Consider the following 23,419-nt stretch of genomic DNA (forward strand, 5'->3'; position numbering starts at 1 on the left):
TGCCCTCCCTGGAAGCCTATGTTTCAGACATAAGGAAGTGGATGGCGGCAAATGTTCAACTTTTAAACTCGGACAAAACAGAGATAGTTCTAGGTCCCAAGAAACAAAGAGATCTTCTGTTGAATCTGACAATTAATCTTGATGGTTGTACAGTCGTCTCAATTAAAACTCTGAAGGACCTTGGCGTTACTCTAGACCCTGATCTCTCTTTTGACGAACATATCAAGACTGTTTCAAGGACAGCTTTTTTCTATCTACGTAACATTGCAAAAATATGAAACTTTCAGTCAAAAATGATGCAGGAAAATGAATCCATGCTGTTGTCACTTCTAGGTTAGACTACARCAATGCTCTACTTTCCGGCTACCCGGATAAAGAACTAAATAAACTTTAGTTAGTGCTAAGCATGGCTGCTAGAGTCTTGACTAGAACCAAAGAATTATCATATTACTCCCGTGCTAGCCTCTCTAYGCTTCCTGTTAAGCCTAGAGCTGATTTCAAGGTTTCACTGCTAACCTACAAAGCATTACATGGGCTTGCGCCTACCTATCTTTCCGATTTGGTCCTGCCATACATACCTACACGTACGCTATGGTCACAAAACGCAGGCCTCCCTACTGTCCCTATAATTTCAAAGCAAACAGCTGGAGGCAGGGCTTTCTCCTATAGAGCTCMATTTTTATGGAATGGTCTGCCTATCCATGTGAGMGATGCAGACTCGGTCTCRACCTTTAAGTCTTTATTGAAGACTCATCTCTTCAGTTGGTCCTATGATTGAGTGTAGGAGTGTGAAGGATTGTGAAGGTGAACGGAAAGGCACTGGAGCAACGAACTGCCCTTGCTGTCTCTGCCTGGCCGGTTACCCTCGCTCCACTGGGAATCTCTGCCTCAAACCCTATTACAGGGGCTGAGTCACTGGCTTACTGGTGCTCTTCCATGCCATCCATAGGAGGGGTGTGCCACTTGAGTGGGTTGAGTCACTGACGTGATCTTCCTGTCCGGGTTGGCACCCCCCTTGGGTTCGTGCCGTGGGGGAGATCTTCGTGGGCTATACTCAGCCTTGTCTCAGAATGGTAAGTTGGTGGTTGAAGATATCCCTCTAGTGGTGTGGGGGCTGTGCTTTGGCAAAGTGAGTGGGGTTATATCCTGCCCGTTTGGCACTGTCCGGGGGTATCGTCGGACAGGGCCACAGTGTCTCCCGACCCCTCCTGTCTCGGCCTCCAGTATTTATGCTGCAATAGTTTGTGTCTGGGGGCTAGGGTCAGTCTAATATATTTGGAGTATTTATCCTGTCTTTTCCAGTGTCCTGTATGTTCTCTCTAATTCTCTCTCTTGCTCGCTTTTTCTCTCTCTCTCAGAGGACCTGAGCCCTAGGACCATGCCTCAGGACTACCTGGCCTGATTACTCCTTGCTGTCCCCAGTCTACCTGGCCGTGCTGCTGCTCCAGTTTCAACTGTTCTGCCTGCGGCTATGGAACCCTGACCTGTTCACCGGACTTGCTACCTTGTCCCAGACCTGCTGTTTTCAACTCTCTAGAGACAGCAGGAGAGGTGGAGATACTCTGAATGAACGGCTATGAAAAGCCAACTGACATTTCCTCCTGAGGTGCTGTTGCACCCTCTACAACCACTGTGATAATTATTATTTTACCCTGCTGGTCATTTATTAACATCTTGGCCATGTTCTGTTATAACCTCCACCCGGCACAGCCAGAAGAGGACTGGCCACCCTCATAGCCTGGTTCCTCTCTAAGTTTCTTCCTAGGTTCTGGCTTTTCTAGGGAGTTTTTCCTAGCCACCGTGCTTCTACACATGCATTGCTTACTGCTTGGGGTTTTAGGCTGGGTTTCTGTACAGCACTTTCTGACATCAGCTGATGTAAGAAGGGCTTTATAAATAAATATGGTTGATTGATTGATCACAATGTATAAAAAAGTGAGGAAATAGTATYAGTGGCCTGCACTGATACACTGCAACACCAATGGCTTTCTCATTGACGCTAGCTGCATGACAAATGGCTACACGCTACAACATGAATAAGGTTTACAGCATCATCTTGGAGTAGTCAGAGAAGAACATGAAGGACGTTTTACCTGATGAGGTATCACTGTGAAAACTGTTGATATGCGATGCTTGGCTTCCACCACTGTAAAATCATCATATCAATGTTGTGTTAAAGGGACATTACACTCGAAAATAAACTTTGTCATCTCTTCAGGCCTCAAAGTTTGTCTAAAGTCAGGATGAATTCACAACCCTCTAGCTATATCGGCTCCAGAGTGGCACAGTTGTTTAAGGCACTGCATCTCAGTGCAAGAGGCATCCCTGGTTCGAATCCAAGCTGAATCACATCCGGCCGTGATGGGGAGTGCCATAGGGAAGTGCACAATTGGCCCAGCGTCGTCCGGGATAGGCCGTCGTTGTAAATAAGAAATGTGTTCTTAACTGACTTGCCTAGTTAAATGTAAAATAAAAATATGCATCAAACCCAAATAAATTGAAAAGGTAAGCACAGTAAATTGAATGGTGCTTATCTTTTCCATTCATTTTGGATTGTGGCGTATAGCGGGATGTACAAAACAGATGTTCTGTTGAAATCAACGACCTAGGACACTACTTTTAAGGTATCAAAACATCTGACAAACTTTGATTTTGGAGTGTAATGTAACCTTTAACTGTTAAAGGCAAAGCAATGTTTTTGAGGTACACATTTACCTTCCTCGTTGAGGTTGTTTGAGCACCTGTGTGTGAAATAGAGAGCTCAATGAGTCTGGAGAGAAAATGTGGGTCCCTGTCAAATAGGTTTACACTGCTACACCTGATAAACAATGGCATGAAAGAAAGCGGGACTGCACAGGAAAATTATTGAGACTCATCTGTGGATAAAAAAACGTTTGACAACAAATGAACAACAATAAATAAGAATCAAGGCTATACATCATGTAGAAATATATATATTCAGCAGAGCTGGCCGTGTGCTCTTTAACGTATCTCTGAAAGCCTGTGCATTGATTTTACACCAGAAAATATCATATTGTGGATGATGATAGAACGAAATATACCCAATTCATCTGTTAAAATATGACCTCAATTTCTAGTGGTCTTCAGACAGCCACGGACCTCAGACTGGGTTCATAATGAAAGTTTCAACCAAGTCCTCACCTCTAATTGACTAATAGCTGCATTCAACCTACTGATGTTACGCAATTATATAATTATATCAGTCTAAAGTCCCATTGTAATGACATCAGTCTTAAGAGCAAACTAATTAATTTGGCCGTGATATTCCATTCACCTCTTCGGGCGATATGGACTCTTCCTGGGCTTTATTGATAATAGGAAGCGGGCAGCCAAAGAAGTCCATGCCGATATAGCGTGGGTATCCTTCCAAAACCGTCACCTCCACCGGGTCAAACTTCCAATACTGCATCCCACTCAGGAAATGAGCATATCCTGTCAAGAGGACAAAGGGTCAACATTTAGTCCACTGCAGTTCAACATAATTATCATGGTACACAAACACACACTTACAATGTCAGTGTCACTTTAAATGCATTCAATGTCAGCAAAATGAACCCTGATGACTCGGTGGCTCGCGACATGTACAAGGCAAGCAGGTACGAGCTCTGCAAATCCATGAGGGAACTGGACTCAACACCTGCACTCACATGCACACAGACATACAGTCATCCACACACATTCATTCTACACACACATCACAACTGCTGCTACCAGACTCTTATTATTAATTGCAAAATACTGTACAATTGAAACACCTGCCCCAACCACCCTTCCCCTAAAACACGTGTAAATATTGAACTATAAATTGTGCCTTCGTGTATTATACTTATACTAAAATGTTTATTATATTTTACWGAGCCATTTACTTTATGTTCTTATACTTATATTTTATTATTTCTTATTGTTGTTGCATTGTCGAGAAGGACCCTGGAAGTAAGCGTTTCGTTGGGCGGTGTATACCATGTGTATCCTGTACATACTACTCAACTCAGCAAAAAAAGAAACGTCCCTGTTTCAGGACCCTGTCTTTCAAAGATAATTCRTAAAAATCCAAATAACTTCACAGATATTCATTGTAAAGGTTTTAAACACTGTTTCCCATGCTTGTTCAATGAACCATAAACAATTAATGAACATGCACCTGTGGAACGGTCATTAAACCAGTTTGGGAAAGGGGGCAGAATTTTCACACCCGGATGAAAAGCGTGCCCAAAGTAAACTGCCTGTTACTCAGGCCCAGAAATGCATATAATTGGTAGATTTTATATGATATGGAAAATCCATCCAGGAAGTGCCATTATTTTGAAATGGGYGTTTTTCCATTGAACGCCTATCCACCATATAAACAGATATGACCCAGATTGCATTCCCTATGGCTTCCACTAGATGTGAACAGTCTTTAGACATTGTTTCTGGCTTTTATTCCGAAAAATGAGGGAGAATGACTACTTTGAATGAGTGGACAGTGGAAAGTCCCAGGCCTGTTTGGTGCGCGCGACCGAGAGCGCACCTTTCGTTGTTTTTCCTTTATATTGTCCGGTTGAAATATGATTGATTATTTAGACAGAAAAAAACCTGAAGATTGATTATAAACATAATTTGACATGTTTCTACGAACTTTACTGGTACTATTTTGATTTTTCATCTGCCTGTTGTGACCGCCTTTGAGCCAATGGATTACTGAACGAAACGTGCCAACAAACTGAGGTTTTTGGACATAAAGAGGGACTTTATCGAACAAAACAAACATTTATTGTGTAACATAGAGTCTTATGAGTGCAACCATATGAAGATCATCAAAGGTAAGTGATTCATTTTATCGCTATTTCTGACTTTTGTGACTCCTCTACTTGACTGGAAAATGTTTGTATGGTTTTGTACGCGGGGTGCTGTCCTCAGATAATCGCATGGTATGCTTTCGCCGTAAAGCCTTTTTGAAATCTGACACGGCGGCTGGATTAACAAGACGTTAATCTTTAAACCGATGTATAACACTTGTATGTTTTATGAATTTACATTATGGATATTTCTGTTTTTGAATTTCGCGCTCTKCAATTTCACCGGATGTTGGCCAGGTTTTCCGCTAGCGGGACGCCTTTCCCAAACAGGTTTTAAGATACTAACAGCTTACAGACGGTAGGCAATTAAGGTCACAGTTATGAAAACYTAGGACACTAAAGAGGCCTTTCTACTGACTTTGAAAAACACCAAAAGAAAGATGCCCAGGTCCCTGCTCATCATGCGTTAGGCATGCTGCAAGGAGGCATGAGGACTGCAGATGTGGTCAGGGCAATAAATTGCAATGTCCGTACTGTGAGACGCCTAAGACAGCGCTACAGGGAGACAGGAAGGACAGCTGATCGTCCTTGCAGTGGCAGAACACGTGTAACAACACCTACACAGGATCGGTACATCCGAACATCACATCTGCGGGACAGGTACAGGATGGCAACAACTGCCCGATTTACACCAGGAACGCACAATCCCTCCAACAGTGCTCAGACTGTCCGCAATAGGCTGAGAGAGGCTGGACTGAGGGCTTGTAGGTCTGTTGTAAGGCAGGTCCTCACCAGAAATCACCGGCAACAACGTCGCCTATGGGCACAAACCCACCATCGCTGGACCAGACAGGACTGGCAAAAAGTGCTCTTGACTGATGAGTCGTGGTTTTGTCTCACCAGGGGTGATGGTCGGATTCGTGTTTATCGTTGAAGGAATGAGCTTTACACCGAGGCCTGTACTCTGGAGCGGGATCGATTTGGAGGTGGAGGGCTCGTCATGGTCTGGGGCGGTGTGTCACAGCATCATCGGACTAAGCTTGTTGTCATTGCAGGAAAACTCAATGCTGTGCGTTACAGGGAAGACATCATCCTCCCTCATGTGGTACCTTTCCTGCAGGCTCATCCTGACATGACCCTACAGCATGACAATGCCACCAGTCATACTGCTCGTTCTGTGCGTGATTTCCTGCAAGACAGGAATGTCGGTGTTCTGCCATGGCCAGCGAAGAGCCCGGATCTCAATCCCATTGAGCACGTCTGGGACCTGTTGGATCGGAGGGTGAGGGCTAGGGCCATTCCCCCCAGAAATGTCCGCGAACGTGCAGGTGCCTTGGTGGAAGAGTGGGGTAACATCTCACAGCAAGAACTGGCAAATCTGGTGCAGTCCATGAGGAGGAGATGTACTGCAGTACTTAATGCAGCTGGTGGCCACACCAGATACTGACTGTTACTTTTGATTTTGACCCCCCCCTTTGTTCAGGGACACATTATTCCACGTCTGTTAGTCACATGTCTGTGGATCTCGTTCAGTTTATGTCTTAGTTGTTGAATCTTGTTATGTTYATACAAAAATGTACACATGTTAAGTTTGCTGAAAATACATTATTAACTTATCTTTTCTTCTTACAGTAATGGAAGTACGACTCTCACCATATTGGTCCTGGAAGGCAGCGTCGATGTCCATGGGGATGCCCCCCCAATCCTGCATGCTGCGTGGGTGGGCTGTATCCACCCGGTTCTCCAGGGGGCTGAAGCGCCAGTAGGTGCCCGACTTGAAGAGGTAAGTCTTCTGGGCCTTGTCCTCGCCCCACATGAGGGCTGCCTGGATGTCCGACACGTGGAGGCCCAGCCGACTCAACGAGTCCGGCCCTGTGATCTTCCTCTCTGCGTCAAACACCCAGTAACTGTCACCTGTTAATGATGTCACACACAGGGGACACAAATGAGAACACACCAAACATTACCCATGTCTTTTAAGAAACAGATCTAGGAACAGATTATTCTACTCCCAATTGTAATGTAAAYGTTTTGTGGGATGGAATAATATCTGACCCTGTATCTTTCTCCCTACTGCTGCTGTTTGTAGGAGCTGCGGACCTAATTTACCCACCCAAACACTGGCTGAGCCCTTCTGCATATTTCTCCCCTGGTGATCTGCTGTCCAATACTTTCATTTTAGAAGTTTGACCTAACTTAACTTTCATAAAAATGGCTCTCAAAGTGCACACTTTCGGTCCTACTCAGAACTGCTACCAATGTGCCAGAGTCTGGTATAGCAGTCTAAACTCCCGACTCTGGACCATACATACCACCTGGCAAAGGGGCAAGTCTCACCTTGGGCCTCTCCTGTCTGTGCCCTTYCTTTCTTTACCCCTACCATATTTGCTACAAGCGGTCCTGTCATAAAATACTATCTCCTTTCAAAAAATATATATATAGCTGCAAGCAGCCTTGTTTCAAATCCTATGGCAGTTCAGCGCCACCATCAGGACAACTTGGAACTTATTGCCCTTGGACGAGCTACTTCTGTACACCTTACCATGCCTTCCAAATATCAGCGCTTAAAAGCAACTGCTACCAACAGAGCAGTGGAGTCCACAGACATAGACTTACTCGAATGGGTAAAGGCCCCCAGAGTATGGCAGTTATTCTGTTTTTATGGTGGAACCCACCTTGGAAGAACCAGCTGTTTCCAGTCTTGTCTTCGTAGGCCGCATCAATGTTATTGGGGATCCCCCTCCAGTGGCGCGTTGCTAGCGCCGGGTACCCCGCCTGCAGTCGGCCGTCGCGGATACGCCACACATAGCAGGACTTGAAGAAGAACAGCTCACCTCTGATCATGGACACTGCATCAAAGTTAGTCCTGCAGGGGTCCGGCTGTGGCCAAGTCATGGCGAGAGAGACCCACAGTGAGCACATGTTGTCATGCAAAAGCAAAATGGCGGAAGCTCAACTCAGCCTATTGGAAGGCAAGACACTTTCTTGAATCTTAACTTTTGTCAAGAGAATGAATTGGGCCACTGAAACAAGCATTGCGAATGAGCCAGATAATGTTTCAGTGTCTACCTACAGTATCTTGAGAAAGTATTCACACCCCTTGACTTTCATTTTGTTAAAATGTTACTTCCACTTTGACATTACAGAGTATGTTGTGTAGATCATTGACAATTTAATCCCACTTTGTAACACAACAAAATGTGGTAAAAGTCAAGGGGTGTGAATACTTTCTGAAGGCACTGTGTATGCTCCCAACAATGGATGTGATCACTAATAAGTTGAACTTCTATTCATGTTTTGTCCTCACCACAGTGGTTTCGATCTCATTGGTCTCTGTAATGACAGGCGTGGCTTTCCGCGGTGGGCCGTACAGGTATTGGATGCCCTGCTTGTCATCGTCACTCAGCTCCAACGGGTATGAGAAGCTGTAGAAGGGAGACATGACGGCTCGGTCGACCAGGGAGTGCTGGAGGCCGAGAACGTGGCCAAACTCATGGGCCGCCACCTGCAAGAGGTCCGTGCCTGAGGGACCACCATGGGACATAGGACAGTGACTGTGAGACAGAGGGCTTTAAACAAACTTTCCTGAGCAAGATTTAGGCAGTAACTTTGCAGTATCTTTGGCAGTGTTTATTCAGTATCTTCCCTTATAAACTACTACAGATGTAGGATCCTAATTTGATAAATTTTGCAACAGAAAGAAGATAATCCTGCAGCAACAATAAATGTTAATTATTATTTGGATTATAATTAATGAACATTTTTGTAGGGGTTGTCATAATGTAAAATCAAGTCAAATATTTCTAAGTGGAAATGACAAACTTCAGAAGCCTTTTTAAACCTCAAATACACTACAAGTTTTAAATGTCCAGGAAATGTATCYTGCAACAGGGTGATCAAAATAAGATCCTAAATCTGTACCTATAGAATCATAAATTGCTTATTTATGCTATTCACTCACCCATGCTGTTGCCCACAGTCCAACTCTCGTCATAGTCAAAGTGGATGTCGCCTGCCCGGTGAGTTCTGGGAAAAAAGGCATGAGCCAGAATGCCTCCAGGACCATCAAAGGGCAGGTTGTCACCATGCCAGTACCTACACAACAAACAGAGGCACAAGGCAAATGGTCACCCATTTGTTTAAGACAAAGTTCACCTCATGACCACTTCAAAAGTCATAACATCACTTTAGGGGCTCCGTACAAATCTGATTCACGTGTTTGTTATTAAGTTTGTACTGTACGTACCAGGGATGTATCCATTTTGAGATGAATTAAGATTCACTAGAAGTGGAAATTGACACTGACTATTTGCTGGGTTCTCGGCTCAGATGTTCAAGTAGGCTCCATTGGACCTTTTGTACAGTAACTGATCAAAGTAATGCTGTCATCGCAGTCAGTATTTCAAATAGATTCAATTTAGAATGTGTCCCTGGCCCACACACAATACCCCATAATGCCAAAGTCGAATTATCTTTTTAGAAATGTTTATAAATTAATAAAAAATGAAAAGCTCAAATGTCTTGAGTCAATAAGTACTCACCCTCTTTATTATGGCAAGCCTAAATAGGAATAAAAATGTGCTTTACAAGTCACATAATATGTTGCATGGACTCACTCAATAGTAGTGTATAACATGATTTTTAAAAGACTACCGCATCTCTGTACCCCACATATACAATTATCTGCAAGGTCCCTCAATCAAGCAGTTCATTTCAAACACAGATTCAAACAAAGACCAGGGACGTTTTCCTATGTCTCGCAAAGAAGGGCACCTATTGGTAGATGGATAAAAATAAAAAAGAAGACATTGAATATTCCTTTAAGCATGGTGAAATGATTAATTACACTTTGGATGGTGTATCAATACACCCAGTCACCACAAAGATACAGGCGTCCTTCCTAACTCAGTTGCCGGAGAGGAAGGAAACCGCCCAGGGATTTCACCATGAGGCAAATGGTGACCTTAAAACAGTTACTGGCTGTGATAGGAGAAAACTGAGGATGGATCAACAACATTGTAAATACTTCGCAATACTAACCTAAATGACAGAGTGAAAAGAAGGAAGACTGTACAGAATAAAATTATTCCAAAACATGCATCCTGTTTGCATTAAGGCACTAAAGTAATACTGTAAAAAACAAATCCAACACAACACAACATATCACTGAGTCCCACTCTTTATATTTTTAAGCATGGTGGTGGCTGCATCATGTCAGGGGAGGCCTGTCATCAGCACTTGTTGGGATGAAATAAATGGAATAAAGCTAAGCACAGGCAAAATCCTAGAGGAAAACCTGGTTCAGTCGGACACTGGGAGACAAAATCACCTTTCAGCAGAACAATAACCTAAAACACAAGTTGCTTACCAAGATGACATTGAGAGGCCTAGTTATAGTTTTSCCTTAATTAAATCAGATTGAAATTCTATGACAAAACTTGAGAATGGCTGTCGAGCAATGATCAACAACAAACTTAACAGAGAACAAATTATTTTTAAAAGACTAATGTACAAATATTGTAAAATTCAGGTGTGAAAAGCTCGTAGAGACTTACCCAGAAAGTCTCACAGCTGTAATCACTGCCAAATATGATTCTAACATGTATTGACTCAGGGGTGTGAATACTTACAGTGCATTCGGAAAGTATTCAAACACCTTCACTTGGAAGTTACAGCCTTATTCTAAAATTGATGAAAAAAAATTCTAAAACAGGTTTATAGAAATGTGCGCAAATGTATTACAAATAAAAAACTGAACTATAACATTTACATAAGTATTCAGACCCTTTACTCAGTACTTTGTTGAAACACCTTTGGCAGCGATTACAGCCTCTAGTCTTCTTGAGTGTGATGCTAGAAGCTTGGCACACCTGTATTTGGGGAGTTTCTCCCATTCTTCTCTTCAGATCCTCTCAAGCTCTGTCAGGTTGGATCGGGGAGCATTGCTGCAGGTCTCTCCAGTAATGTTCGATCGGGTTCAAGTCCGAGCTCTGGCCGGGCCACTCAAGGACATTTAGAGACTTGTCCCGAAGCCACTCCTGCATTGTCTTGGCTGTGTGATTAGGGTCGTTGTCCTGTTGGAAGGTGAACCTTCGGCCCAGTCTGAGGTCCTGAGCGCTCTGGAGCAGGTTTTCATCAAGGATCTCTCTGTACTTTGCTCCGTTTGTCTGTCCCTCAATCCTGACTAATCTCCCAGTCCCTGCCACTGAAAAACATCCCCACAGCATGATGCTGCCACCCCCATGCCTCACCGTAGGGATGGTATTGGTCAGGTGATGAGCAGTGATGGTTTCCTCCAGACGTGATGCTTGGTAAACTTCAAGCGGGTTGTCATGTGCCTTTTATTGAGGAGTGGCTTCCGTCTGGCCACTCTACCATAAAGGCCTGATTAGTGGAGTACTGCAGAGATGGGTGTCCTGGGAGTTTCTCCCATCTCCACAGATGAGCTCTGTCAGAGTGACTATCATGCTCTTGGTCACCTCCCTGACCAAGGCCCTTCTCCCCCGATTGCTCAGTTTTCCTCGGGCGGCCAACTCTAGGAAGAGTCTTGGTGGTTCAAAACTTGTTCCATTTAACAATGATGTAGGCCACTGTGTTCTTAGGGACCTTCAATGCTGCAGATATTTTTTGGTACTCTTCCCAGATCTGTGCCTTGACACAATCCTGTCTCGGAGCTCTACGGACAATTCCTTCAACCTCATGGCTTGGTTTTTGCTCTGACATGCACTCTTGTCTTCAACTGTGGGACTTTATATAGGCAGGTGTGTGCCTTTCCAAATCATGTCCAATCAATTGAATTTACCACAGGTKSATTCCAATCAAGTTGTAGAAACATCTCAAGGATGATCAATGGTAACAGGATGCACCTGAGCTCAATTTCGAGTCTCATAGCAAAGTGTCTGAATACTTATGTAAATAAGGTATTTCTGTTTTCTATTTGTAATACATTTGCAAAAATGTTTAAAAACCTGTTTCCTTTTTGTCATTATGGAGTATTATGTGTAGATGGGTGAGAAAAATATATATTTAAACCATTTTGCCTTTTGACAACAAACTGTGGAATAAGTCAAGTGGTATGAATACTTTCTGGAGGCACTGTAGGTCTGGTGTGTAGGTGGATACAGTCATTTAAGACAAGGGAATATAATTCTGTTGTGCTCGTGCCAGAACAAAAAAATCAGATGAGGGTGGAAAAAGTTTGCCCTGAGGACGTTCATTCACATTAACCGCAGCAAACAAGTCCTGCTTTGTAACATTCAAGTGCAGGTTGAAGAGTGTTTAAAAACCTGTTTCTGCTTCAGGGGGGGGAATCCACCCTGAAGCATGGCTTACAGACCTAGGATGTTAATTAGAGCCAGYGTGGTTTCCACTGTGAAGCATGGATGAGGAGGTGTGATGGTGTGCGGGTGCTTTACTGGTGACACTGTCTGTGATTTATTTAGAATTCAAGGCACACTTAACCAGCATGGCTACCACAGCATTCTACAGGGATACGCCATCCCATCTGGTTCGTGCTTGGTGGGACTATCATTTTTTTCCCCAACAGGACAATGACCCAACACACCTCCAGGCTGTGTAAGGGCTATTTGACCAAAAAGGAGAGTGCTGGAGTGCTGCATCAGATGACCTGGCCTCCACGATCACCCGACCTCAACCCAATTGAGATGGTTTGGGATATATTGGACCACAGAGTGAAGGAAAAGCAGCCACCAAGTGCTCAGCATATGTGGAAACTCCTTCAAGCCTGTTGGAAAAGCATTCCTCATGAAGCTGGTTGAGAGAATGCCAAGAGTGCAAATCTGTCATCAAGGCAAAGGGTGGCTACTTTGAAGAATCTCAAATATATTTTGATTTGTTTAACACTTTTTTGTTTACTTCATGATTCCATATGTGTTATTTCATAGTTTTGATGTCTTCACTATTATTCTACATTGCAGAAAAAGTAAAGTAAGTAAGTAAAAATAAAGAAAAACCCTTGAACGTGTAGGTGTGGCCAAACATTTGACTGGTACTGTATTACTGTATGGCAGTGCTGAAGTGTGCAAATACTGTGATTAATTTCTAGTTGAGTCATGCAGTTATGCTGGTATATTGAAAGTATATTTAAAAACTGTCCTACTAATTGATGGGGCATTTTTGTCTTAATTTCCTAAACTTTCTATTGATTTCCTGAAATAAGTGAGTTGAAAAAGAGTTGATCTTGATCCCAAGCCTGGCACTTTGGATGCCTCAGGTTCTCATAGTGTTAGCAGATACAAGTTGTTTTGGCCTCTGACCACAAAGCCCAAAATGCACAAATACAAACTTAGAACATCTATCATCTAGTATGATGATTACCTGGTGAAGTCGATGATGATATCAGCTCTCCCACTGCTGACCTCGGTGAACTTCAGGGGCGTGACGTCACTCCACACAAGCAGCGCCTCCTGTAGGATTCGACGCACTTTCTCCTTACTCAGTTGCCAAGGGAAGCGCATAATCCTGCAACACACACACACACACACACACTTGTGTCAGGGACCACCGGTGTGATTGGCATCTTTGTGTTCTACCCATAATCCTCTTTTGCAGGGGGCATTTCTCTGGTTGCTTTATGGGCACGAGGTGACCCTGGCCTCGGCCCGGGATAATCTGGCTGTTGTGAGAGAGGCTGCAGTAAACTGGGCGCAAAGCTCAGTCTGATGCTGCCCAGCTTGACTGGCGGGTTGGAGCTGACAAAGGAATCTGATATCATACGTTGCTGAATGGGATCTATGGAGTAGCTCAACTGTCTGCACAATGGCAGATCAACTGACACCATGATGGCATGGTTCGTATACAGCAACATGAACAAAGACTATGAGATAGAGGTTCTTGCATACTGACCCAACTAACCAACCAACACTCTTTATTCATAATCATGTATTCGGATTCATAATTCAAGGCATAGGTCATGTGCAGTACATAGCAACATAACTTCACTTTTTCACAGTTGATGTGGATTACCGGAGAAGGCTAAAGGGAGAGTTGACTGAGGTTGTTTGTGCTTCCAAACATTAAGACCTGCATTATTATGACAGGCGTTGACAGACAGAAAGGGCAGCGCTTGTTTTCCCCAGGCTACTCCCTATGGAGGACATTTAAACAACGTGACATGTTTTGTCTCAATCTCCATCTCGTGCCATTATCCACTTCCTCTTTCATTCGCAATCCATTGCACCTCTGCCCTGCAGACATTTTCTTTCCTACCTCCCTTAATACCAGCCATGGGGGCTATCACTTTCATTCTTCATTTTAGATTTCATAATGGCTTGTGTGGGTAGTTGGGTGCGTTAGAGAAATTGATTGTGTCTCATTGTGTGGAGGCCCTACATGCATGCCCAGACAGGAGAGACCAGGTTGTGCTGTCACTGTATAACCCCACTCTACCTAAATAAATCTCCCTAACCCTACGAGGGTGATGCATGCCGGGGCCCGATTCCACCTACAGCACCTGACGCCAACATGAAATCTTATTAAAATCATATACACCTTCAGAAAGAATATGACACCTTTAAAAAATATGACAATCAAGCACTTAGATATGGTCATTTTCATGAATGTATGACGTTTTGGGGAACRACGTACAGTACCAGTCAAAAGTTTGCACAAACATGCTCATTCAAGGTTTTTCTTTATTTGGACTATTTTCTACAATGTAGACTAATAGTGAATACATCAAAACTATGACATAACACATATATAATCATGTAGTAAACAAAAAAGTGTTCAGCAAATCAAAATATATGTTATATTTTAGATTCTTCAAAGTAGCCACCCTTTGCCTTGATGACAGCTTTGCACACTCTTGGCTTTCTCTCAACCAGCTTCACTTGGAATGCTTTTCCAACAGTCTTGAAGTAGTTCCCACATATGCTGAGCACTAGTTGGCTGCTTTTCCTCCACTCTGTGGTCAAACTCATCCCAAACCATCTCAACTGGGTTGATGTCATGTGATTGCCAGGTCATCTGATGCAGCACGCCATCACACTCCTTCTTGGTCAGATAGCCCTTACACGGCCTGGAGGTGTTGGGTCGTTGTCCTGTTGAAAAATAAAYGATAGTCCCACTAAGCGCAAACCAGATGGGATGGCCTTTTGCTGCAGAATGCTGTGGTAGCCTTGCTGGTTAAGTATGCCTTGAATTCTAAATAAATAACCAACTGTCACCAGCAAAGCACCCCCACACCATCACACCTCCTCTTCCGTGCTTCACGGTGGGAACCTCACATGCGGAGATCATCCAATTCACCTACTCTGCATCTCACATCGACATGGCGGTTGGAACCAAAAATCTCAAATTTGGATTCATCAGAACAAAGGACAGAATTCCACCGATCTAATGTCCATTGCTTGTGTTTCTTGGCCCAAGCAAGTCTCTCCTTATTTGTCACGGATCCCTCCAGAACTGTCATTACGCACACCTGGTCCCTATTCCTATTTGATTAGTAATTGTGTAAGTGTGCCCTTTGTTCACCATTGTCCTGTTGATTATAGGTTCAATGTCCGTTGGTCGTGTGAGTACCTGTGCTATATTTTTTTGGCTTTCGTGCCAGGTATATTGTGCAGATGATTACGGGTCTCGTCCCGTGGGATAATCATTATGCAATCGTGTATTTATTCGAGGTACTCCTCGCTCTTTTGTTTGGGTTTCTCCCCTGTGTTTTGTATACGTGTTCTTCTTCCACGTGCCTTTACACGGCAAGCTGTCATTTGGAAAATAAAAAACCCTATTACGCATTCCTGTGCCTGTCTCCCGATCCCTTCATACCAGCGTGACATTATTGGTGCCCTTTAGTAGTGGTTTCTTTGCAGCAATTCGACCATGAATTCGACCATGAAAGCCATTTTGGGTTTACTASCTTTTTATTTGGGCATTTTTATTGTTCAGAAATGTGGTGGGTACTCTCTTCGTTCGCTAGACTTTATCCTGCTAACTGTTCCAAATGTCCGAACTGAATTTGGTAAAAGGTATTTTATGTACTCTGCGCCATCGTCTTGGAACACCTTACAAAATAATTTTAAACTGGAAGAACTTGTCCCGATTGGTGTTTTTAAATCACTGATGAAGGATTTTGAGGCTGATTCCCTGACCTGTCAATGTTTTTAATTTGCTGTTTTTGATATTGTTATACTCTTGTGAATTCAATGGTTTYTACTAGATGACTTGTAGTTTTTCATGTCTGTCTGTAATTTTTGTAATGACTTGGTGCTGCCTATCTTGGCCAGGACGCTCTTGAAAAAGAGATTTTAAATCTCAATGAGCCCTTCTTGGTTAAATAAAGGTTAAAATGAAGGCCTGATTCACACAGTCTCCTCTGTTGATGTTGATCTGCGTCTGTTACATGAACTCTGAAGCATTTATTTGGGCTGACATTTCTGAGGCAGGTAACTCTAATGAACTTATCCTCTGTAGCAGAGGTAACTCTGGGCCTTCCTTTCCTGTTGCAGTCCTTATGAGAGCCAGTTTCATCATAGTGCTTGATGGTTTTTGCGACTGCACTTTAAGAAACTTTCAAAGTTCTTGACATTTTCCGGATTGACTGACCTTCATGTCTTACAGTAATGATGGACTGTTGTTTCTCTTTTCTTATTTGAGCTRTTCTTGCCATAATATGGCCTTGATCTTTTACCAAATATGGGTGGTATACAGAAGATAACCCTATCTTGTCACAACACAACTGATTGGCTCAAATGCATTTAGAAGGAAAGAAATTCCACAAATGAACTTTTAACAAGGCACACCTATTAATTAAAATGCATTCCAGGTGACTACCTCATGAAGCCGGCTGAGAGAATGCCAAGAGTGTGCAAAGTTGTCATCAAGGCAAAGGGTGGTCACTTTGAAGAATCTCAAATATATTTGTTTAACACTTTTTTGCTTACTAGATGATTCCATATGTGTTATTTCATAGTTTTGATGTCTTCTCTACTTTTATACATAGTAAAAAAATAAAGAAAAACCCTGGAATGAGTAGCTGTGTCCAAACTTTTGACTGGTACTGTATAGTAAGGCATTTGTGAAAATTCTACAGCAATATAGAGTGGGAAGGCGGCCGTGGGTTTGGACATTTAATAGACACTGCCGTAAACAAAACATCTGTCTTGTCCAAGACCGGAGTCTACGCAGACCGATGCGCCATAGCCAATCAGAGCTACATCAGGCTTATGTGCAAATAAGCTATTTGCCACACGGGCCTGCACTTYGAACTGGAGTGTGTGTTTTCAGGCCGTAGCAAATGACAGCTGTATCTTCAGCTGTAGCCACTGAAACGATATGAGGGGGAAAAGTYGGTCACTTACCCACTCCTCCAATGACATGGCATCCTCCTATTAGATAGCTAATGTTAGGCTCTCTGTTTTAGCTTGCTAAATAAATAATGAATGCAGCATTGCTGTATGGTACACTCAATGTATTGTGGTTGAGTAGCCAGCCTAGGCTACTGCTGAAATGTTGTAATTGGTGTACATGTTTTTCCTTTGCGTGGTGTTTTGTTGMAGATTTCGTTTTTGGGTTCTTCATTGTCAGTGCTTGCTGGAACTTGTATTGACATTCCCAGCCTTAGTTACAGTCGTCCGTTTATTCAAAATATTGAGTCATTGAATCTGAAACAGAGCATTCCGAATGGGTGGAGGCAGCAAACAATGTGACAGGCCAGCTGTGATTTACAACTTGATAGCAATATTTTTGGGACTACCAAGAAATGTATTTTTGAATTATATTAATCATGCATTGGACTGCATCCATCTACTCTGCCAACAACGCCTTACTGTACGCCATGGAATTCTGAGTAAAATAGAAYCTATTTTTATAACCTCTTATAAAGTTGGTTTTGTAGCATAAACTGGGAATYTGATATTTTGCCTGATATGATGATTGTCTGTTTCATATCTGCAAAGTAATTAAAACACTGTCAGTTCCACTTCAAAGTTGTGCTCTGGGAGGAGTTAGAGACGACTATGGAACAGTCACTGTGTTGCTAATGCTACAGTCCGTTATTTGTACAACAAAGTCAACACAGAGGAGACAGCAAAACACTGGCCTGGTAATGACCTCCCCTGGAGTCAGTCGCTCGACTTGGTCCTCACCACAGCCAGGCACTGTGGGAGAAGAGGAGTGGGAACAACAGTGCTGATTGCTGGCTCGAGGGGCAAAAGATGCAGGTCCCGCTCTGTGATGTTGTGTGTCTCCTGAGGTAAAAATGTGATGAGCCAGCAGAGTACAGTACACACCCTTTACTGTGCTGTAAATCATTTCTTTCTTGAAAAGAGGCCACTCAGCTGTGTGTGCAGAAATTATTGTGTGTGAGGGAGTAAAGGGCACGGGAGGTTCTGTACCTGTTGACAATCAGCAAAATGACCATGAAGCCATATTTAGGGAAACTTAGTAAGTGGTTACCTCAAAGGGAACATGAGTAATGATGACTAATGAGGCAATATTTTGGTGTTTGGCGAAGGGTGGTTGATTATACTCAGCATTTTTACGTTTGATCAATACATATGGCATTTTTCACATGAAAACATGAGCTCTCTATTTTTTTTATTCTACACCATTATTTCTCTCTATGTTTTTACATCGTCTAGATTTTCTCTCAAGAGTGACACTTACTGTAGTGTTGAAATGGAAATTGAGTGCCGCAACAACAAAGACTTATTCTTCTTGGCTCTGCTCTGATAACACTCTCCTGGAAGTAACTACTAGCTTGACCTTTCCYCTCTCCAGCCCCCCTCCCTGCTGAGCTGTATGTGCAGATGTTGGGAAATATGTGGGCTGCTCTGCTGTAACATGCTTGAGTGCTCTGACTCATGTAAATGGCTGTGGGTTTTTCAGGTCACAACTGCCAGACTCCTATGACGGAGTAGGAGGGTGGCCAATGTCTGGCTAGGGCTGTCTTTTAACTGCAATGGAAGAGCCGAGGCAGTCAAAACACAAGGAGGAGACCAAACGACCCTGATGGCACAGGGTTCATCGTGTCAATCAAAAGATGCTTCAAAGGCAAAGAAATACCAAACTAAATTGAAGTAGTGCCTCCTAGTTTTCTGTTACGTTTGTTTTTGAAATTTTATCATAAGCACAGCTAAACACTGAATACACATAGACTGGGCACCCTCTCCTTTGAGGTCCTTTGTAGCTCAGTTAGTAGAGCATGATGCTTGTAACGAAAGGGTAGTGAGTTTGATTCCCAGACCACCCAATCGTAAAATGTACGCATGCATGACTAAGTTGGTTTGGATAAAGGTGTCTGCTAAATTGCATATGTGACCGACCGCCTTGATTCGGTCTTATGTAGCAACATTTGAAATGGTGTTTTTTACATTGGATGAAAGCAGAGACACAGAGCTACAAAATGGTATATCCTACACTGCATTTGAGGAACAATGGAAAAGTAATTCTGCTTTGAAAGTTGATAAACTTGTAACCTCACTTTTGAGAAAATGGCCTTTGAATGTCTTGGTACCTAATGGAGAGCTCTTCTTTGTCTACACCCATTCATCATCGTTCACACCCTCTTAAGCTTTAGCCCCCACCCAAACTCTGACCATTCTACTCGCCCTAGCAGAGCTGGTTAGACTGTTTTCATGTTATCCAGAGCATTGGTGACTGTAAATGTGCTCCTGGCAACAATTTATTTACGCTTTTTTGTTGACGTTTACTGACACCGGCCATATTCAACGTTTGTTGAGCGTCCGTAAATTCATTAGTTATTTTGTGCTCTGGCATACTCAGTCGAGTGCGCTCTGAAATCGGAAGTAGATGGCCAGACTGAATTGACAAACGCACCCGAAATGATTACTTGCATAGTGTAGTCTTTTGTTAAGACATGTAGCTAGCTAAACAATGAACCATAATCCCAACTCACGACGTTAACCAACCAGATTCAATGTTACCTAGCTAACATTAGGCTATAACTAGCCAAGCAAATGGCTCTGAGATACGAATAATAAGATCATACACGTAACGTGAGCCAGCCAGCTAACGTTAGCTAGCTAACAGTACACTCAAAATTAGAAACACTTAATATCTTAAAATATAGCTAGCTAGACTATCTTACCCATCCSTATACATCATAGATGGATGCGTCTCCTGTCACGAATGCCATGGTTGCCCTTAGTCTGAAGATTTAATCTGGAGACAGGKTTTTTTTCCATCTCCTTCGCTATCACTCGRATTCCACTGATTTCAAAACTCAGTACTCCAGAAAGTGGAGAGCAACACTTCTGCAGTTTTACTACGCAATACATTTTTAAAAAGCTGCATTAGACAGGATTACCAACACATACTGACCAGCTCAAATAGACAGAAGCGTGCGTTATGGCACCAATCCAAACTCATCTCTCGGCATGWCCAGCACTCTTATCTCAGCCAATCATGGCTAACGGGAAGGTTGCCGTCTTTTTTCTGTGGCTAAAYCAACTAGGCTCGTAATTTAACAATTGTATTCGTATTTACAGATCGCATACACGTTTGTTATTAAGGCATATGAATGTTCACATGTTCGAAAATAAATTTCTGCCTAAAAAACAACATTTTGATTTATAAAAAAGGTTATGTTCAAACGGCTCTCCTGTGAAGTAGTGACCCGCGACATAGCCTAGTTTCCTGAAACGGGTCACATATATTATATTATTGATGTCTACAGCAGAGCTTAAGACAGCAGTTGCAAGTGAACAACAAAGTTAGTTATCCATCACTGAAATTTCTTTCGTTTTGGATTAAAGGGCCCAGTGCAGTAAAAAAGGGATTTTCCTGTGATTTATATACAGTGCATTCAGAAAGTATTTATACCCCTTCACTTTTTCCAAATTTTGTTATGTTAGAGCCTTATTCTAAAATTGATTAAATCGTTTTTTCCCCCTCATCAATCTATACACAATACCCCATAACGACAATGCAAAAAAAACGTTTTTTAGCCATTTTTGCACATTTATATACGTAAATATAATATTTCCTTTTTTGATATAAGTATTCAGACCCTTTACTGAGTACTTTGAAGCTCTTTTGGCAGCYGTTACAGCCTCGAGACGCTACAAACTTGGCACACCTGTATTTGGGGAGTTTCTCCCATTCTTCTCTGCAGATCCTATAAAGCTCTGTCAGGTTAGATGGGGAGTGTTGCTGCACAGCTATTTTCAGGTCTCTCTAGAGATGTTCAAGTCTGGGATCTGCCTGGGCTACTCAAGGACATTCAGAGACTTGTCCCGAAGCCACCCCTGCATTGTCTTGACTGTGTGCTTAGGGTCGTTGTCCTGTTGGAAAGCGAACCTTCACCTCAGTCTGAGGTCCTGGAGCAGGTTTTCATCAAGGATCTCTCTGTACTTTGCTCCGTTCCTCTTTCCCTTGATCCTGACCTGTCTCCCAGTMCCTATTGCTGAAAAACATCCCCACAGCATGATGTTGCCACCACCATGCTTCACCGTAGGGATGGTATTGGCCAGGTGATGAGCGGTGCCTGGTTTCCTCCAGATGTGACGCTTGTCATTCAGGCCAGAGAATCTTGTTTCTCATGGTCAGAGTCCTTTAGGTGCCTTTTGGCAAACTCCAAGTCCACTGTCATGTGACTTTTACTGAGGAGTGGCTTCTGTCTAGACACTACCATAAAGGTCTGATTGGTGGAGTGATGCAGATATGGCTGTTTTTCTGGAAGGTTCTCCCATCTCCACAGGAACTCTGGAGCTCTGTCAGAGTCACCATCGGGTTCTTGGTCACCTCCTTGACCAAGGCCCTTCTCCACCGATTGCTCAGTTTGGCCTGGTGGACAACTTTAGAAAGTGTCTTGGTGGTTCCCAACTTCTTCCATTTAAGAATGATGGAGGCCACTGTGTTCTTGGGGACCTTCAACGCTGCGGATATTTGTGTAAAATGTGGAAGAAGTGAAGGGGTCTGAATAATTTCCCAATGCACTGTATATTTCCACACTGAGGTAGGAATAATACTGTGCAATTGTGAACATTATGATTTCAGCTTGTTTTGGTGGGATGGAGTTTTGGCCTTTGGAGTTCCAAACCTCTGCCAATAACAGCTAGTTCTCCCCTCCCCACTCTGAGCGCTCCCAGACAGTCCTAGCAAAATTATTGTCTTGCTTGAAAAATTGCCCTTTGCTAAGAAGCTATTTTTGTTTMTTTTTGACCATTTTAATTTAAAATAATCACAATAACTTACTGTATTGTTACCCAGAAATGATTTGATATTGAGATAAAATGGCTGCATTGGACCTTTAAATGTAAAGGCTCCTCCCTCCTCACAGTAGCTGAAACCTGGGTGATCTCACCCAAATAATTACTGTTTTTGAGCATATAAAAGAAGTTAGGATGGGGACCAGCACGATACATATTTCCCCATCACCCACCTTTCATTCAGAAGAAAATACCCCCTGTAGCGGCCTTTGTCAGCCAGTGTAATGTAGAAGTGAACCAGTCTATCTTGACAGGGATTGCCTTTCTATCTCTGCGCATGCTGGCTAAACTACTAAGACATCAGTGACATATTGAGTGCATGCCACGTATAAAGGTTCCCCAGAAAACTCCCCCAAAATAGTAGACCCCATTGAAAAAGCAATGTATGAGTGTGTCTAGACTCTAGAGCGACCCAAGAAGAAGACCCTTACTTGTAGATGAGGTCAGTCTTGTCCCAGCGCCCCCCAAAGAGAACGAATCGCTTCTGACGCTGCTTTCCTCCAAAGGTTTCCCCCTTCCGCATGTGGTAGTCCGAGACACCACCTTGCTTCTGAGTAGGATAGTCTGGAACGCCGCAACGAGGCCGGTTCCAGACCAACTCTGTTCCATTCCCTGGAAGCACAGTCTCTGGATAGACACCTCCCGACGGGCGCAATCGTTCCTTCAGTATGTCCTGAGTATGGCCAAATCTGCCCCTCTTCTTCAGGCCATAGTTGTGGGTCTTCTGAGGCCATCCCTGTGAACAGAGGTATATGCAACTAAGTACCGTTCAAAGAAAGTAAATGATTTGTATTTATTATGGATCCCAGCTACTCTTCCTGGGATCCAGCAAAATTAAGGCAGTTTATACCATTTTAAAAACATTACAATGCATTCACAGATTTCACAACACACCGTGTGCCCTCRGGCCCCTACTCCACCAYTACAACATATCTACATGCATGTGTCTGTGCCTATGTTTGTGTTGCTTCACAGTCCCCGCTGTTCCATAAGGTGTATTTTTATCTTGATTTTAAATCTAATTGTACTGCTTGCAACAGTTACTCTATATGGAATAGAGTTTCATGTAGTTATGGCTCTATGTAGTGCTGTGCGCCTCCCATAGTCTGTTCTGGACTTGGGGACTGTGAAGAGACATCTGGTGGCATGTCTTGTGGGGTATGTATGGGTGTCTGAGCTGTGTGCCAGTAGTTCAAACAGACAGCTCGGTGCATTCAACATGTCAATACCTCTCACAAATACAAGTAGGGATGAAGTCAATCTCTGCTCCACTTTGAGCCAGGAGAGATTGACATGGAAATTATTAATGTTAGCTCTTTGCGTACATCCAAGGGCCAGCCTTGCTGCCCTGTTCTGAGACAATTGCAATTTTCCTAAGTCCCTTTTTTGTGGCACCTGACCACATGATTGAACAGTAGTCCAGGTGCG

The 23,419-nt window shown here is 43.1% G+C and overlaps 1 protein-coding gene across 1 annotated transcript in view; it reads right to left on the reverse strand.

Moving 5' to 3' along the window:
* Positions 1–774: 774 nt before the first annotated feature.
* LOC111964462 (stromelysin-3-like) overlaps positions 775–23,419 on the reverse strand; it is a 54,410-nt gene continuing 31,765 nt past the window's right edge. The window contains exons 2-8 of the mRNA XM_070443511.1: positions 22,423–22,727; positions 13,137–13,280; positions 8,761–8,894; positions 8,107–8,321; positions 7,475–7,679; positions 6,453–6,713; positions 775–3,453 (exon numbers count right to left, since the gene is read on the reverse strand). Of these exons, the coding sequence (XP_070299612.1) occupies positions 3,269–3,453; positions 6,453–6,713; positions 7,475–7,679; positions 8,107–8,321; positions 8,761–8,894; positions 13,137–13,280; positions 22,423–22,727 (1,449 nt within the window). The 3' untranslated portion in view covers positions 775–3,268. The remainder of the gene's footprint in view (positions 3,454–6,452; positions 6,714–7,474; positions 7,680–8,106; positions 8,322–8,760; positions 8,895–13,136; positions 13,281–22,422; positions 22,728–23,419) is intronic.

Source organism: Salvelinus sp. IW2-2015, linkage group LG5 (assembly GCF_002910315.2).
Source record: "Salvelinus sp. IW2-2015 linkage group LG5, ASM291031v2, whole genome shotgun sequence".
Classification (NCBI taxonomy): Eukaryota; Metazoa; Chordata; class Actinopteri; order Salmoniformes; family Salmonidae; genus Salvelinus; species Salvelinus sp. IW2-2015.